The following is a 19,048-nucleotide window of genomic DNA, read 5'->3' as shown; positions in this document are numbered from 1 at the left end:
TCTATCATGGTCCACACACACTAACATAATCGTGAAGAGGGCACAACAATGACTCTTCCCCTGCAGAAGGCTGAAAAGATTTGTCATGGGCTCTCAGATCCTCAAAGTCTACAGCTGCATCATCTCTATACCAGGCGGTGTCAAAGGAAGGCCCTAGAAAATGTGTACAGCTGCATCATCTCTATACCAGGCGGTGTCAAAGGAAGGCCCTAGAAAATGTGTACAGCTGCATCATCTCTATACCAGGCGGTGTCAAAGGAAGGCCCTAGAAAATGTCAGACTCCAGCCACTCAAGTCTTAGACTGAAAAAAAATATAAGAAATTTGAAATCATTTAAACTTTCACTTTTGATTCTTAAGTATATTTGGGCAATTACATTTATTTTTGATACTTACGTATATTTAAAACCAAATACTTTTGGACTTTTATTCAAGTATTTTTTTACTGGGTGACTCACTTTTACTTCAGTCGTTTTCTATTAAGGTATCTTTACGTTTACTCAAGTATGACAATTGGGTAGTTTTTCCTCCACTGCTGGTGATGATGGTAGTATGTATTGTGTTCATGTGTGGTTCACTTGGTAGAGTTTGCAACGGCAGGATTGTGGGTTTGTTTCCCACTTGGGCCACCCCAAGTCGCTTTGGATAAAAGGGTCTTCTTAAATGGCATATATGATTTATTATTATATTAGCTATGATCACACACACAAGTTTCACCCTTTTTATAATATCTCATGGTGCATCGCTCCCTGTCCTAACAGACCATAATATAACTGTCTGAATACCCTCTCAGTAACTATGACAACCTCTCCTGGTGTTTCCCAACAGGCATCGGGAAGGTGAAGCGGAAAACGGGAATGCGTGACACGGCCTCGAACGCCGACGCCGACACGTGCTCCGACAATGGCGAGCGCCTTTACGACCTCAACCTGCCGGCGCTCGTCAAGTTCAGCTACACCGCCGAGCGTGAGGACGAGCTCTCATTGGTTAAGGGTACACGCGTCATCGTCATGGAGAAGTGTAGCGATGGCTGGTGGCGTGGGGGGTACCAGGGGTGTTCCGGATGGTTCCCTTCCAACTACGTGACGGAGGACGCAGATGGGACAGCGGGGGGAGGAGGGGGCGACAGTTTGGGGGACCCAATAGGGTCACTGACTGAGAAGCTAGCGGCAGTGGTTCACAGTGTGTCTAACGGGAACCGGAGACTCCACACGGTGCAGGCGCTGTACCCTTTCAGCTCGGGGAACGACGAGGAGCTGAACTTTGAGAAGGGAGAGGTGATGGAGGTGGTAGAGAAACCAGACAACGACCCTGAGTGGTGGAAGTGCCGTAAAGCAGACGGACAGCTGGGACTAGTGCCTAAGAACTACGTCACTGTGCTGCCTCCCCAGCAGGACTCTACTACCCAGAATGCCTCACTGGGCCCCGCGGGGCCGCCCACGCCCGACTGTGACTACATCTCTCCGGCCACGGTGGGGCGGTTTGCTGGGAAGCCGTGGTACTATGGCAAGGTGACGCGTCATCAGGCAGAGGTGGCTCTCAACCAGAGAGGAGTGGAGGGAGACTTCCTCATCAGAGACTCTGAGTCATCGGTGAGTCCTGACTTCTATCTATAACTGACTTCTATCTATAACTCAATCTATACAGCCGTCTGTAGAGAGCTGTACATCCCAGGGTTTTAGACGTTTATAAGTTAGGGGGACTTCCTCATCAGAGGTGCCACGGTGTCTTTATTTAGACAGGGAGTCAATGCTGAGACCAAGGTGTCTTTATTTAGACAGGGAGTCAATGCTGAGACCAAGGTGTCTTTATTTAGACAGGGAGTCAATGCTGAGACCAGGGTGTCTTTTATTTAGACAGGGAGTCAGTGTTGAGACCAAGGTGTCTTTATTTAGACAGGGAGTCAATGCTGAGACCAAGGTGTCTTTATTTAGACAGGGAGTCAATGCTGAGACCAAGGTGTCTTTATTTAGACAGGGAGTCAATGCTGAGACCAGGGTGTCTTTATTTAGACAGGGAGTCAGTGTTGAGACCAAGGTGTCTTTATTTAGACAGGGAGTCAATGCTGAGACCAAGGTGTCTTTATTTAGACAGGGAGTCAATGCTGAGACCAAGGTGTCTTTATTTAGACAGGGAGTCAATGCTGAGACCAAGGTGTCTTTATTTAGACAGGGAGTCAATGCTGAGACCAAGGTGTCTTTATTTAGACAGGGAGTCAATGCTGAGACCAGGGTGTCTTTATTTAGACAGGGAGTCAATGCTGAGACCGAGGTGTCTTTATTTAGACACTGAGAATCTGAGATCAATAAAAACGACCTAGTCTTGAATCCATCAATAGCCAAGGCCCAGGGTGTGTGGAGGAGACATATTGTACGAGGAGAAATTATAGTCCTAAAGAGGCATTCCAGTTTCACTGACTCAACCACTGATATGCATCTCGCTGACTGGCGATGGTCAATGCCCTCGTGCCAGAAGCCTGTCTCTTGTTTTACTTAGTGAAACAATGCTGTTCCCTCAATAGGCCCATTTGGAAGTTGATGACATGGCAGCCTGCAGTCAAACTAGGCTTTTCTTTTCAGCTGGAACCATTTGCTTTCCAACCTGTGATTGTATTTGAAATCTTGCTAAAAGCCTGCCTTGTCTGCATGCTATTCACTGACACATTTGGCGCCCTTTCCGACTGTCGGCATGGGGGGCGGCAGGTAGCCTAGTGGTTAGAGTGTAGAGGTGGCAGGTAGCCTAGTGGTTAGAGTGTAGAGGAGGCAGGTAGCCTAGTGGTTAGAGTGTAGAGGTGGCAGGTAGCCTAGTGGTTAGAGTGTAGAGGAGGCAGGTAGCCTAGTGGTTAGAGTGTAGAGGTGGCAGGTAGCCTAGTGGTTAGAGTGTAGAGGAGGCAGGTAGCCTAGTGGTAAGAGTGTAGAGGAGGCAGGTAGCCTAGTGGTTAGAGTGTAGAGGAGGCAGGTAGCCTAGTGGTTAGAGTGTAGAGGCGGCAGGTAGCCTAGTGGTTAGAGTGTAGAGGCGGCAGGTAGCCTAGTGGTTAGAGTGTAGAGGAGGCAGGTAGCCTAGTGGTTAGAGTGTAGAGGAGGCAGGTAGCCTAGTGGTTAGAGTGTAGAGGAGGCAGGTAGCCTAGTGGTTAGAGTGTAGAGGAGGCAGGTAGCCTAGTGGTTAGAGTGTAGAGGAGGCAGGTAGCCTAGTGGTTAGAGTGTAGAGGAGGCAGGTAGCCTAGTGGTTAGAGTGTAGAGGAGGCAGGTAGCCTAGTGGTTAGAGTGTAGAGGTGGCAGGTAGCCTAGTGGTTAGAGCGTTGGGCCAGTAACCAGCAGGTAGCCTAGTGGTTAGAGCGTTGGGCCAGTAACCGAGAGGTTGCAAGATCAAATCCCCGAGCTGACAAGGTAAAAATCTGTCCTCCTGCCCCTGAACAAGGCAGTTATCTCACTGTTCCCCGGTAGGCCGTCATTGAAAATAAGAATTTGTTCTTAACTGACTTCCCTAGTTAAATAAAAACATTTTTAAAAATGTCTTGCGATTGGGCTATACACAATCCACAGCTAGTCCTATTGTTTTTAAAGAAGCTATTGATCCTCTGTGGCTAAACTACAGGCCTACTCATGGTTTAGTATTTTCAATGATTTAATTTCTTTCTGAACAGACAGATGTAATTCTATCATTTTGGCCAAGTTATTTCAGGTTATCAGGGGTGATTACAGGACCTCTCGCATTTAACCTTTAACCCTATTTAACTAGGCATGTCAGTTCAGAACAAATTCTTACTAACGATGATGGCGGTGGTCTATACAGTCTATACAGGCGGTGGTCTATACAGTCTGTACAGGCGGTGGTCTATACAGGGGGTCTATACAGTCTCCTCTCTTCTGGGAAGGCTTTAATATGGAGTTGGTCCCCCCTTTGCTGCTATAACAGCCTCCACTCTTCTGGGAAGGCTTTAATATGGAGTTGGTCCCCCCCTTTGCTGCTGAACAGCCTCCACTCTTCTGGGAAGGCTTTAATATGGAGTTGTCCCCCCTTTGCTGCTATAACAGCCTCCACTCTTCTGGGAAGGCTTTCCACTAGATGTTGGAACATTGCTGTGGGACTTGCTTCCAGTCAGCCACGAGCATTAATGAGGCCTGATTAGGCCTTACTCGCAGTCGGCGTTCTAATTCATCCCAAAGGTGTTCGATGGGGTTCAGGTCAGGACTCTGAGCAGGCCAGTCAACTTATTCTACACCAATCTGCAAGGGGGTGTTGTCATGCTGAAACAGGAAAGGTCCTTCCCCAAACTGTTGCCACACAGTTGGAAGCACAGAATCATCTAGAATGTCATTGTGTGCTGTAGCGTTGATTTTCCTTCACTGGGACTAAAAGACCTTGTCCAAACCATGAAAAACAGCCCCAGACCATTATTCCTCCTCCACCAAACTTTACAGTGGGCACTATGCATTAATGCAGGTAGCGTTCTCCTGGCATCGGCCAAACCCAGATTAGTGTGTCAGACTGCCAGATGGTGAAGCGTGATTCATCACTCCAGAGAACATGTTTCCACTGCTCCAGAGTCCAATAGCGGCGATCTGTACACCACTCCACCCGATGATTGGCATTGCGCATGGTGATCTTAGGCTTGTGTGCGGCTGCGCGGCCATGGAAACCCATTTCATGAAGAGGCAGTTTGGAAGTCGATAGTGAGTGTTGCTACGGAGGACATATTCTTTTTTTACTTCAGCACTCGGCAATCCTGTTCTGTGAGCTTGTTTAGCCTACTATTTTGCTGTTGATCCGTTGTTGCTTCTAGAAGTTTCCGGAGCAGCTCTAGCAGGGCAGAAATTTTACAAACGTGTTGGAAAGGTGGTACCCTGGAAAGAGATTTGTCTTTTTCTTTGCAACTCTGCCTAGAAGGACAGCATCTCAGAGTCGCCTCTTCACTGTTGACGTTGAGACTGGTGTTTTGCGGGTACTATTTAATGAAGCTGCCAGTTGAGTACTTGTGAGACGTCTGTTTCTCAAACTAGACACTAATGTACTTGTCCTCTTGCTCAGTTGTGCACCGGGGCCTCACACTCCTCTTTCTATTCTGGTTAGAGACAGTTTGCGCTGTTCTGTGAAGGGAGTAGTACACAGCGTTGGACGAGATCTTCAGTTTCTTGGCAATTTCTCGCATGGAATAGTTTTCATTTCTCAGGACAAGAATACTGACTGACGAGTTTCAGAAGAAAGGTCTTTGTTTCTGTCCATTTTGAGCCTGTAATCTAACCCACAAATGCTGATGCTCCAGATACTCAACTAGTCTAAATAAGGCCAGTTGTATTACTTCTTTAATCAGGACAACAGTTTTCAGCTGTGCTAACATCATTACAAAAGGGTTTTCTAATGATCAATTAGCCTTTTAAAATGATAAACTTGGATTAGCTAACAGAACGTGCCATTGGAACACAGGAGTGATGGTTGCTGATAATGGGCCTCTGTACGCCTATGTGGATATTCCATTAAAAATCAGCCGTTTCCAGCTACAGTAGTCATTTACAACATTAACAATGTCTACACTGTGTTCTGATCAATTTGATGTTATTTTAATAGCCCACAAAAAATGTGCTCTTCTTTCAACAACAAGGACATTTCTAAGTGACCCCAAACTTTTGAATGGTAGTGTGTATATATTAGTCTCTGCTGTAACCAATGAGCTTTATCTTGACATCTAGCCACTTGGCTAGCAAGTTAACAAACCAAATGCACTGCTGGAGCCCTGGGCTGGACATCATTGACTTCTTATATTATACTTATAGTTATAAACGGTGGCGTAGCTCTCAGCCCTGCCTTGCCGAGGAGGAACCTATTAGCATTTCAACTTGAAACTGTTGGTGCTCATTGGTCCTTTTTTAGATGAAAATGCCCTGCAGTCACAAGTAGTAGAATCTGTCATGAGATTAATAGTGTTTACTGTCTGCTCAGTTTACAGCCTGTATTGACCTTTCTGTCTCCCCCTCCCCTCCCTCCCTTCTCTCTCTCTCTCTCCAGCCCAATGATTTCTCCATCTCTCTGAAGGCCCAGGGAAAGAACAAGCATTTCAAGGTTCAGTTGAAGGATGGTTTGTACTGCATTGGCCAGAGGAAGTTCAGTTCTCTGGAGGACTTGGTGGATCACTACAAGAAGGCTCCCATCTTCACCAGCGAGCAGGGAGACAAGCTCTACCTGGTTAAGGCCCTGGCTGCCTCTTGATCACACACTCTTAAACACACACACACACAGAGGGAAACAAACAGTACATGCACTCACAGAGACTTCACATCGCTAGGACTACTTATGTGCCAGGAACTGTGTGCAAGAAGAAAGGGGAGGATGAGAGAGAAGAAGGAGTGGAGAGAGGAGGGAAAAGAACATTCTGGATTCTGTCAGACCTGTAGGTGGATCATGTGTTTAGGTCTTCTAGGTCATTATGCCATCTACTAAATCTATACTGAACAAAAATATAAACGCAACATGTAAAGTGTTGATGAGCTGAAATAAAAGATCCCCTAAAAATACTCTGTTCGCACAAAATGCTTATTTCTCTCAATTTTGGTGCACATCCCTGTTTAGTGAGCATTTCGTTGCCAAGATAATCTATCCACCTGACAGGGGTGGCATATCAAGAAGCATGGCCTTACACAGGTGCACCTTGTGCTGGGGACAATAAAAGGTCACTCTAAAATGTGCAGTTTTGTCAAACAACACAATGCCACAGGTGTCTCAAGTTTTAAGGGAGCGTGGCATGCTGACTGCAGGAATATCCACCAGAGCCGTTGTAAGATAGTTGCTACCAAATCCACCTCCGATGTAGTTTTAGAGTGTAACCACAGTAGCCCACATCCGGTGTCTCCACCCATGGCTGTGCCCCGGCCCGCTCCGGCCCAATCATGTGAAATCCATAGATTAGGGCATCATTAATATTTTTCCAATTGACTTGATTTTCTCAACTGTAACTCAGTAAAATCTTATTGTTGCGTTTTAATATTTTTTCCAGTATACGTTTAGTTGTGAATAATATATATATAGTTTTATTTTTTAAAATGTGATGTTTTTTTATTCAACCCAAACATACCCAATAACGACCAGTCACCAGCGAGCAATGTTTTGTATTGGGAGGGGGTGCAGTCGACAGGGGGTGGGGGTGCAGTCGACAGGGGGTGGGGGTGCAGTCGACAGGGGGTGGGGGTGCAGTCGACAGGGGGTGGGGGTGCAGTCGACAGGGGGTGGGGGTGCAGTCGACAGGGGGTGGGGGTGCAGTCGACGGGGTGGGGGTGCAGTCGACAGGGGGTGGGGGTGCAGTCGACAGGGGGTGGGGGTGCAGTCGACAGGGGGTGGGGGTGCAGTCGACAGGGGGTGGGGGTGCAGTCGACAGGGGGTGGGGGTGCAGTCGACAGGGGGTAGGGGTGCAGTCGACAGGGGGTGGGGGTGCAGTCGACAGGGGGTAGGGGTGCAGTCGACAGGGGGTAGGGGTGCAGTCGACAGGGGGTAGGGGTGCAGTCGACAGGGGGTAGGGGTGCAGTCGACAGGGGGTAGGGGTGCAGTCCCCTGCAGTCCCTTCCTCCCCCTGCAGTCCCTTCCTCCCCCTGCAGTCCCTTCCTCCCCCTGCAGTCCCTTCCTCCCCCTGCAGTCCCTTCCTCCCCCTGCAGTCCCTTCCTCCCCCTGCAGTCCCTTCCTCCCCCTGCAGTCCCTTCCTCCCCCTGCAGTCCCTTCCTCCCCCTGCAGTCCCTTCCTCCCGCGGCTATAAGGCCTTTTGTTGGGGATCCAGAATCTAGCCTAGCTAAACATTTCAAAGCTACACTTGTATTTTTGTCTGTTTTTTTTAACTCTCAACGTTTTACAACATGTTGTGGACAGAAATCCACAGTCCTGCTAATGTACTGCTCAACCTGAATAAAACATGTTTCAATGACCAGGGGTTCATTTCATCCTAGGTCATTTGATGTATTTAGGATATTGTACTGTATAAAATATTACCAATGACAGGTCAGGAGAGATACTGTGTCAGCTCATATAACATGTTACCAATGACTGAGGTCAGGAGAGATACTGTGTGGATCTGCTCTCCTATCTGTCTGTAGTTGAGATTACGGGTCAGAAGACAGGTTCTGTTCTGAACCAACAGGCTAGAGTCGGGTGGATGGTGTTACCTGAATATGTTTCACCACCTAGCAGTGATGTCACTGGATTAAGCACAAGTACATGATGTGGTGTTTCCTCTCCTAGACATCTCCTCTCCTAGACATCTCCTCTCCTAGACATCTCCTCTCCTAGACATCTCCTCTCCTAGACATCTCCTCTCCCAGCACTAACTGATCTGGTACCAGGCTATTCAACACCTACTGTCTTAGTGCCACCCCATCTGTCCCCCACCCCCCCTGTGCTTCCCTCTAGCCTGTCATAGCAGTGTGTTATCTGATTACAGCTTTGCATGTACGTACTGATCTGGTCGAGATGTTGAACTGATTTCTGTTCCAACCCCATCTCTTCTGAAAACTTCCTCTTCCATCCAAACACTTTTCCTATGGAGACTTGAGTAACATTTTGATCTATATCTCTGTCAATTGAAAATATTTAATGTTAAATAATCAAGCGACCTTAAACTTGAGCTCAAATCTAATTGTATTGGTCACATGTAGCTTAGTGTTTAGAGAGTTGGACTTGTAACCGAAAGGTTGCTGGTTCGAATCCCCGAGCTGACGAGGTAAAAATCTGTCTTTCTGCCGCTGAACAAGGCAGTTAACCCACAGTTCCTAGACTGTCATTGAAAATAAGAATTTGTTCTTAACTGACTTGCCTAGTTAAACATATGGATGACTAAGATACAGTATACACATATGAGATGAGTAATGGAAATATGCAAACATTGTTAAAGTGGCATTAATAAATGGAACACTAGCCACTTTAATAAAGTGGCCAATGATCTCAAGTCTATATACAGTCATTGCCTAAAATATTGGCACACTTTTTTTCAAATAATGCAACATTTCTCCCAGAATTTTGTATGTATGTGTGTCATATGTATGTCTTCGGTGTGCAGTTGAACCCCCCCCCCAAAAAAAAAAACAGAATAATTTACTAAATCTTAGCTAATTCCAAAAAGAAATCTATAAAGGGCCCGGACAATATTATTGGCACCTAGTAGTAGTTAGAAATCATTTGATTTCAAGCAGGTGATTTCTCATTTATTCTCTCCGTATATCCCGAGAGAGCCATGTTTCTGTGAGAAACCGAGTATGTTACAATCCCTGATGTCTCTCTGGAAAGAAACCCTCTACTTTATTATCCGGGTACTAAACATTAGCGAGTAATATACTGAGTGGTGGGTGGTGTGCGCGCCTCCTAAGTCGGACTACAAGACCACTCCGAGTACCTCCGCTCCGCCAGTGTTGTTTTGGGTCGGAATCAGTTCAATGGCCCTTGGGGGTGCAAACAAAGGATCTGCTTCGGGAAAGTCGTGTTCCTGGTCGTAATGGTTCTAGTGCTGATGAGTTACCGCCGCTCTGATATCCAATAGTTCTTCCCGGTTGTATGTAAAAACACAACATTTTCTGAGCTAACAATGTAAGAAATAATACATTTAGAAAAATATATAAAGTTTCCTAAGAGCTAGAAGCAAGGCAGCCCTCTCCGTTGGCTCCATTTTTAATCAAACTGATGAGAAGTCTGCATCCCAAATTGCACCATATTCCTTATTTAGCGCATTTGACCGGCTTCCATAGGGGTGCGATTGATCTAAACTCAAAACAGTGCTTTACAGTGAATGTAAACTCAGAAAAAATAGAAACGTCCTCTCACTGTCAACTGTGTTTATTTTCAGCAAACTTAAGATTGTATGAACATAAGATTCAACAATTGAGACATAAACTGAACAAATTCCACAGACAGGTGACTAACGGAGATGGAATAACATGGACTGCACCAGATTTGCGAGTTCTTACTGTGAGATGTTACCCCACTCTTCCACCAAGGCACCTGCAAGTTCCCAGAGATTTCTGGGTGGACCATGGCAGAACATTGACATTCCTGTCTTGCAGGAAATCACTCACAGAACGAGCAGTATGGCTGGTGGCATTGTCATGCTGGAGGGTCATGTCAGGATGAGCCTGCAGGAAGGGTACCACATGAGGGAGGAGGATGTCTTCCCTGTAACGCACAGCGTTGAGATTGCCTGCAATGACAACAAGCTCATTCCGATGATGCTGTTTCACACTGCCCCAGACCATGACGGACCCTCCACCTCCAAATCGATCCCACTCCAAAGTACAGGCCTCGGTGTAACGCTCATTCCTTCGACGATAAACGCAAATCTGACCATCACCCCCAGAGAGACAAAACCGCGACTCGTCAGTGATGAGCACTTTTTGCCAGTCCTGTCTGGTCCAGCAACGGTGGGTTTGTGTCCATATGCAACGTTGTTGCCGGTGAGGACCTGCCTTACAACAGGCCTACAAGCCCTCAGTCCAGCCTCTATCAGCATGCCTAAGACACGTTCATGCAGATGAGCAGGGACCCTGTGCATCTTTCTTTTGGTGTTTTTCAGAGTCATTAGAAAGGCCTCTTTAGTGTCCTAAGTTTTCATAACTGTGACCTTAATTGCCTACCTTCTGTAAACTGTTAGTGTCTTAACGACCGTTCCACAGGTGCATGTTTATTCATTGTTGTTGGTTCATTGAACATGCATGGGAAAACAATTATGTTTAACTCTGTACAATGAAGATCTGTGAAGTTATTTGGATTTTTATGAATTATCTTTGAAAGACAGCCCTGATAAAGGGCCGTTACTTTTTTTTTGCTGAGTTGATGTTATGTCCAGGCCTCCTCCTATGGTGCACAGCTAGGGACAAACTTCTAGACCTGTGTTGAACAGCAGTGCTAGAACATGTCATTCACTTTTACTAGAATATAAACTGATCCCAGATCAGCACTGCCACCTTGAGACGCTTTATAGAATCAGTTTAGTTTAGTGTTTCGTTACGACATGATTACGTGGGTTATTTCATAGTTGTGATGTCTATTATTCTGTAATGTAGAAAATACTAGAAATAAAGAAAAACCATTGAACGAGTAGGTTTTCTAAAAGAAATGATCGGTAGTGTATATTTTTGACTATTTTTACTTTTACTTCACTACATTCCTAAAGAAAATAATGTAGTTTTTACTGCATATATTTTCCCTGACATGCAAAAGTACCCGTTACATTTTGAATGCTTAGCAGGACAGCAAAATGGTCCAATTCACACACTTACAGTATCAAGAGAACATCCCTGGTCATCCCTACTGCGTCTGATCTGGTGGACTCACTAAACAGAGAACATCCCTGGTCATCCCTACTGCCTCTGATCTGGAGGACTCACTAAACAGAGAACATCCCTGGTCATCACTACTGCCTCTGATCTGGTGGACTCACTAAACAGAGAACATCCATACCATACATACCAAGGTGGCATAGCAATAGAGACAGTGAATCTAGCGCTGGTCTGTCATGTTATAATAGAGACAGTAGATCTAGCTAGTCTGTCATATCATAATAGAGACAGTAGATCTAGCTAGTCTGTCATATCATAATAGAGACAGTAGATCTAGCTAGTCTGTCATATCATAATAGAGACAGTAGATCTAGCTGGTCTGTCATAATATAATAGAGACTCTCTTCTCCAAGGTGGCATAGCAGTTCAGACGTCTTTTGTCCTCGTCTTGTCGTGTACTGTATATATATATATTTACAACTTTATTTTTTTATTTTCCATCAACTCATCTTCAAAACACTCTCCTGCAACCCGCCTCACCAATTTATATTTATAAAAAAGTATTATTTACCTCAAATCTGTAATCCTCCAAGAAGCTAGCCAGAAACTCCAAGAAGCTAGCCTGAAACTAGTCATAAGCTAGCCAGAAGCTAGCCTGAAACTAGCCAGAAGCTAGCCAGAAACTCCAAAAAGCTAGCCTGAAACTAGCCAGAAGCTAATCAGAAGCTAGTTAGCTTCTTTACTGGCAAATCGTTAGTATTCAGCTAACCACGGTTTGTGGTCATCAGCTATCCTTTAGCTCGAAAATCTATCGCCAGTTCTGTACGGCACAGCGCGGCTCGGAACGGAACATACCGGACCAATTTTTCTCTCATGTCCCTGGATTTCGACTGCTCTCTGGACATTCATACCCGGATCTCACAGCTAGCTAGCTGCTATCCGTGTGACTATCGGCCTTCGTCGATTCCGGAGCAAACATCAATTATTCCGGAGCTAGCCAGCTCCGTCAATCACTCCTGGGCTGCAGTCACCTATCCGGACCCGTTTTACTGCCTACGCGGAGCCCCACCGGGCCTTCACAACTGGACTGCCGACGTTATCTACCCGAAGGAGTTATCCGGCTGGCTCCTCCGTCGCGACGTTACCTGAACGCCCATCTGCGGCCTGCTAACCGTTAGCTGTCTTACCGGCTGCTATCTGAATAGACAATCGGACAATATATTTTTTATTATTATTATTATGTTTTCTTCTTGGGCCTCTATAACTATATCTATTGTTTTTATTTTTGTTGTTGTTGTGTGATTTGGATTAATCCCCTCTACCACACGGAACCACACTAATCTACTGACGGAACGCAAGAGGTGGCTAACAACAGACCTCCATCCTATGCTAGCTTGCTACCGATGGCCTGGCTAGCTGTCTAAATCACCGTGATCCCCAATCAACCTCTCCACTCACTGGACCCTTTTGATCACTTGACTAAGCATGCCTCTCCTTAATGTCAATATGTCTTGTCCATTGCTGTTCTGGTTAGTGTTTATTGGCTTATTTCACTGTAGAGCCTCTAGTCCTGCTCACTATACCTTATCCAACCTATTAGTTCCACCACCCACACATGCAATGACATCTCCTGGTTTCAATGATGTTTCTAGAGACAATATCTCTCTCTTCATCACTCAATACCTAGGTTTACCTCCACTGTATTCACATCCTACCATACCTTTGTCTGTACATTATACCTTGATGCTATTTTATCGCCCCCAGAAACCTCCTTTTACTCTATGTTCCAGACGTTCTAGACAACCAATTCTCATAGCTTTTAGCCGTACCCTTATTCTACTCCTCCTATGTTCCTCTGGCGATGGATGTAGAGGTGAATCCAGGCCCTGCAGTGCCTAGCTCCACTCCTATTCCCCAGGCGCTCTCTTTTGACGACTTCTGTAACCGTAATAGCCTTGGTTTCATGCATGTTAACATTAGAAGCCTCCTCCCTAAGTTTGTTCTATTCACTGCTTTAGCACACTCTGCCAACCCGGATGTTCTAGCTGTGTCTGAATCCTGGCTTAGGAAGACCACCAAAAATTCAGAAATTTTAATTCCAAACTACAACATTTTCAGACAAGATAGAACTGCCAAAGGGGGCGGTGTTGCAATCTACTGCAAAGATAGCCTGCAGAGTTCTGTCCTACTATCCAGGTCTGTACCCAAACAATTTGAACTTCTACTTTTAAAAATCCACCTCTCTAAAAACAAGTCTCTCACTGTTGCCGCCTGCTATAGACCACCCTCTGCCCCCAGCTGTGCTCTGGACACCATATGTGAACTGATTGCCCCCCATCTATCTTCAGAGTTCGTGCTGCTAGGCGACCTAAACTGGAACATGCTTAACACCCCAGCCATCCTAAAATCTAAACTTGATGCCCTCAATCTCACACAAATTATCAATGAACCTACCAGGTACCTCCCCAAAGCCTTAAACACGGGCACCCTCATAGATATCATCCTAACCAACTTGCCCTCTAAATACACCTCTGCTGTCTTCAACCAAGATCTCAGCGATCACTGCCTCATTGCCTGCATCCGTAATGGGTCAGCGGTCAAACGACCTCCACTCATCACTGTAAAACGCTCCCTGAAACACTTCTGCGAGCAGGCCTTTCTAATCGACCTGGCCGGGGTATCCTGGAAGGATATTGATCTCATCCCGTCAGTAGAGGATGCCTGGATATTTTTTTTAAATGCCTTCCTAACCATCTTAAATAAACATGCCCCATTATGGTGAACTCACTAACACACGTTTCATGTTTAAATGAGGTCTGAGTGTGCCCCTGGCTGTCTTTAATTTAAAAAAATGGTGCTTTACACATAATTCAATCATTTCGTCCAAACTTCTGGTTCCATTTTAGACGGTTGACGCGCTACAAGTTCCGCCTCTCCCGTCTCCTCATTGGTTTTTAGGAGCATAGACCCACGTGCAGTCTCCTCTCCATGTGGGTGATTGAAAGATGAATGAGGTCCACACTCCAGTCCAGTTGGTGGTGGTAATGCACCTTAAAGTTGGTTGCCAACCTCCAAATAAAGTCCAAAGAAGATGAATGATGAGAGATTAATCAAAGACAACCAACACTACAGAACAAAAATATAAACGCATCATGTAGTGTTGGTTCCATGTTTCATGAAATAAAAGATTCCAGAAGTGTTCCATGTGCAAAAAAGCTTTATTTCTCTCATGTTGTGCACATCCTGTTAGTGAGCATTTCTCCTTTGTCAAGATAATCCATCCACCTGACAGGTGTAGCATATCAAGAAGCTGATTAAATGGCATGATCATTACACAGGTGCACCTTGTGCTGGGGACAATAAAAAGCCACTAAAATGTGCAGCTTTGTCACAACACAATGCCACAGATGTGTTGAGGGAGTGTGCAATAGGCATGCTGACTGCAGGAATGCCCAGCAAAGCTGTTGCAAGATAATATAATGTTAATTTCTCTACCATAAGCCACCTCCAACGTTGTTTTGTACGTCCAACCAAAGAATTTCTGCACAAACTGTCAGAAACCGTTTCAGGGAAGCTCATCTGCTCGTCGTCCTCACCATTGTGACCATAGTTACTGCTGTATTTAGGGCTGGTCGTCATGTTACTGCTGTATTTAGGGCTGGTCGTCATGTTACTGCTGTATTTAGGGCTGGTCGTCATGTTACTGCTGTATTTAGGGCTGGTCGTCATGTTACTGCTGTATTTAGGGTTGGTCGTCATGTTACTGCTGTATTTAGGGCTGGTCGTCATGTTACTGCTGTATTTAGGGCTGGTCGTCATGTTACTGCTGTATTTAGGGCTGGCCGTCATGTTACTGCTGTATTTAGGGCTGGTCGTCATGTTACTGCTGTATTTAGGGCTGGTCGTCATGTTACTGCTGTATTTAGGGCTGGTCGTCATGTTACTGCTGTATTTAGGGCTGGTCGTCATGTTACTGCTGGTCGTCATGTTACTGCTGTATTTAGGGTTGGTCGTCATGTTACTGCTGTATTTAGGGCTGGTCGTCATGTTACTGCTGTATTTAGGGCTGGTCGTCATGTTACTGCTGTATTTAGGGTTGGTCGACATGTTACTGCTGTATTTAGGGCTGGTCGTCATGTTACTGCTGGTCGTCATGTTACTGCTGTATTTAGGGTTGGTCGTCATGTTACTGCTGTATTTAGGGCTGGTCGTCATGTTACTGCTGTATTTAGGGTTGGTCGACATGTTACTGCTGTATTTAGGGCTGGTCGTCATGTTACTGCTGTATTTAGGGCTGGTCGTCATGTTACTGCTGTATTTAGGGCTGGTCGTCATGTTACTGCTGTATTTAGGGCTGGTCTTCATGTTACTGCTGTATTTAGGGCTGGTCGTCATGTTACTGCTGGTCGACATGTTACTGCTGTATTTAGGGCTGGTCGTCATGTTACTGCTGTATTTAGGGCTGGTCGTCATGTTACTGCTGTATTTAGGGCTGGTCGTCATGTTACTGCTGTATTTAGGGCTGGTCGTCATGTTACTGCTGTATTTAGGGCTGGTCGTCATGTTACTGCTGTATTTAGGGCTGGTCGTCATGTTACTGCTGTATTTAGGGCTGGTCGTCATGTTACTGCTGTATTTAGGGCTGGTCGTCATGTTACTGCTGTATTTAGGGCTGGCCGTCATGTTACTGCTGTATTTAGGGCTGGCCGTCATGTTACTGCTGTATTTAGGGCTGGTCGTCATGTTACTGCTGTATTTAGGGCTGGTCGTCATGTTACTGCTGTATTTAGGGCTGGTCGTCATGTTACTGCTGTATTTAGGGCTGGTCGTCATGTTACTGCTGTATTTAGGGCTGGTCGTCATGTTACTGCTGTATTTAGGGCTGGTTGTCATGTTACTGCTGTATTTAGGGTTGGTCGTCATGTTACTGCTGTATTTAGGGCTGGTCGTCATGTTACTGCTGTATTTAGGGCTGGTCGTCATGTTACTGCTGGTCGTCACGTTACTGCTGTACTTAGGGCTGGTCGTCATGTTACTGCTGTATTTAGGGCTGGTCGTCATGTTACTGCTGTATTTAGGGCTGGTCGTCATGTTACTGCTGTATTTAGGGCTGGTCGTCATGTTACTGCTGTATTTAGGGCTGGTCGTCATGTTACTGCTGGTCGTCATGTTACTGCTGTATTTAGGGCTGGTCATCATGTTACTGCTGTATTTAGGGCTGGTCGTCATGTTACTGCTGTATTTAGGGCTGGTCGTCATGTTACTGCTGTATTTAGGGCTGGTCTTCATGTTACTGCTGTATTTAGGGCTGGTCGTCATGTTACTGCTGGTCGACATGTTACTGCTGTATTTAGGGCTGGTCGTCATGTTACTGCTGTATTTAGGGCTGGTCGTCATGTTACTGCTGTATTTAGGGCTGGTCGTCATGTTACTGCTGTATTTAGGGCTGGTCGTCATGTTACTGCTGTATAGGTTTGTAAAATTACGGTAACTTTCCCCAAATTCCCTGGTTTTCCAGAATTCCTGGTTGGAGAATTCCCGGACGTCCTGCTTATTCTCTTGTATTTCCAGGAATTCTTCAACCAGAATTTCTGGGGAATTTTGGGAAACTTGCTGGAACTTTGCAACCCTAATCAATGGAGGACGTACAGACAGACCCTGAAACACACAAGATAGTTCACCTCCAACGTTCTATTTGTTCTTCAGAGTTAAATATTTGCTGCCTCTGAATATATATGACTTTGTGTCTGCTAGGAAGATTTACTAGAACTGCAAATGAATTGTACTTAGATACTGTATAAACTGCATGAGGTGGACTAGGACTGATTCGTCTGGGCTGAAGCCAGATGTAACAACTATTCTGATGTTGATAGCAGATGTGATACCTTGGTGCTGCCTCCATGTTGGTTTGCTCTGCTCTAACCTCATCGCCAGGCACAATGCATGTAATCCTGAGTTAACAACCATTCAAAATTGGCCTTAGTGGGAGTGACCACAGAATTCTATTAGTGACCTAATGAGTAAAACATTTGCCATTTAATTTTAGCGAATCACATAACTGTTATACGTGGGAAGTGTTATGGGGAAGGTATTGTGGGAGATGATTGGTTGGTAGATTAAGCTGATTAAGCTGAAAGTATTTGAGCAGGGAGATTTTCCAGGTCTTTCTGTATTGGCTAACGGAGGCCACGTTATCCATTGTGATATGTCAGTTCCCAAGGGGGGTTTCGGGGCTGACAGCGCTACAGCGCTGTGTGTGACTCCTCTGTTATGACTCAGACAGATAATGCATCACCATTCCAACATAGAGAGTATGTTCCTCAGAAGACTAGGCCTGTATATAGTATGCAGTCAGTGGAGGATTACATTTGTGATTATGAGGCATGGCAATTCATTTAGTTGTTTTTGTGTCAAAACAATAAGGTCTATATGCTGTATATGGGATAGAAATATCATGATATCTGACCTGTTAATACAGAACATTATGATATGATATCTGACCTGAAACACTGTAGTTGATACAGAACATCATGATAACTGACCTGCTGATACAGAACATCATGATAACTGACCTGCTGATACAGAACATCATGATAACTGACCTGCTGATACAGAACATCATGATAACTGACCTGCTGATACAGAACATCATGATAACTGACCTGCTGATACAGAACATTATGATAACTGACCTGCTGATACAGAACATCATGATAACTGACCTGCTGATACAGAACATTATGATAACTGACCTGCTGATACAGAACATCATGATAACTGACCTGCTGATACAGAACATCATGATAACTGACCTGCTGATACAGAACATCACGATAACTGACCTGCTGATACAGAACATCACGATAACTGACCTGCTGATACAGAACATTATGATAACTGACCTGCTGATACAGAACATCACGATAACTGACCTGCTGATACAGAACATCATGATAACTGACCTGCTGATACAGAACATCATGATAACTGACCTGCTGATACAGAACATTATGATAACTGACCTGCTGATACAGAACATCACGATAACTGACCTGCTGATACAGAACATCATGATAACTGACCTGCTGATACAGAACATTATGATAACTGACCTGCTGATATAGAACATTATGATAACTGACCTGCTGATACAGAACATCACGATAACTGACCTGCTGATACAGAACATTATGATAACTGACCTGCTGATACAGAACATCATGATAACTGACCTGCTGATACAGAACATCATGATAACTGACCTGCTGATACAGAACATAATGATAACTGACCTGCTGATACAGAACATCATGATAACTGACCTGCTGATACAGAACATCATGATAACTGACCTGCTGATACAGAACATTATGATAACTGACCTGCTGATACAGAACATCACGATAACTGACCTGCTGATACAGAACATCATGATAACTGACCTGCTGATACAGAACATCATGATAACTGACCTGCTGATACAGAACATTATGATAACTGACCTGCTGATACAGAACATCACGATAACTCACCTGCTGATACAGAACATCATGATAACTGACCTGCTGATACAGAACATCATGATAACTGACCTGCTGATACAGAACATTATGATAACTGACCTGCTGATACAGAACATTATGATAACTGACCTGCTGATACAGAACATCACGATAACTGACCTGCTGATACAGAACATCATGATAACTGACCTGCTGATACAGAACATCACCATTTGTCTGTCTTAACATGTTAAGCTGTGCAATTGCATCATCTGGTGGTCAGCTATAATAGTGACCTTTCCTCTGG

The 19,048-nt window shown here is 45.1% G+C and overlaps 2 protein-coding genes across 4 annotated transcripts in view; one reads left to right on the top strand and one right to left on the bottom strand.

Annotated features, from left to right (window-relative positions):
* LOC109884889 (cytoplasmic protein NCK1) overlaps positions 1–6,508 on the top strand; it is a 75,219-nt gene extending 68,711 nt beyond the window's left edge. For all 3 annotated transcript variants that reach the window (XM_031836473.1, XM_031836472.1, XM_031836474.1), the window contains 2 exons: positions 828–1,591; positions 6,003–6,508. In XM_031836473.1, coding sequence (XP_031692333.1) covers positions 828–1,591; positions 6,003–6,203 — 965 coding nt within the window. In that variant the 3' untranslated portion in view covers positions 6,204–6,508. The remainder of the gene's footprint in view (positions 1–827; positions 1,592–6,002) is intronic.
* LOC116376121 (adhesive plaque matrix protein-like) lies at positions 6,282–16,696 on the bottom strand. The gene is made up of 3 exons (XM_031835041.1): positions 14,836–16,696; positions 7,066–7,538; positions 6,282–6,299 (listed from the first exon to the last, which is right to left on the bottom strand). The coding sequence occupies exons 1-3, from the start codon at positions 16,694–16,696 to the stop codon at positions 6,282–6,284; spliced, it is 2,352 nt and encodes a 783-aa protein (XP_031690901.1).
* Between the last annotated feature and the right edge of the window lie 2,352 nt (positions 16,697–19,048).

This window comes from Oncorhynchus kisutch, linkage group LG11, assembly GCF_002021735.2.
Source record: "Oncorhynchus kisutch isolate 150728-3 linkage group LG11, Okis_V2, whole genome shotgun sequence".
Lineage (NCBI taxonomy): Eukaryota > Metazoa > Chordata > Actinopteri > Salmoniformes > Salmonidae > Oncorhynchus > Oncorhynchus kisutch.
This window is presented reverse-complemented; position numbering and strand designations above follow the sequence as displayed.

Coding starts and splice junctions, on each gene's coding strand:
- LOC116376121 (XM_031835041.1), bottom strand. CDS start 16,696: ATGACGACCAGCCCTAAATACAGCAGTAACATGACGACCAGCCCTAAA. Junction 7,539..14,835: donor CAGTAACTATGGTCACAATG/GTGAGGACGACG, acceptor AAGGGACTGCAG/GGGACTGCACCCCTACCCCC.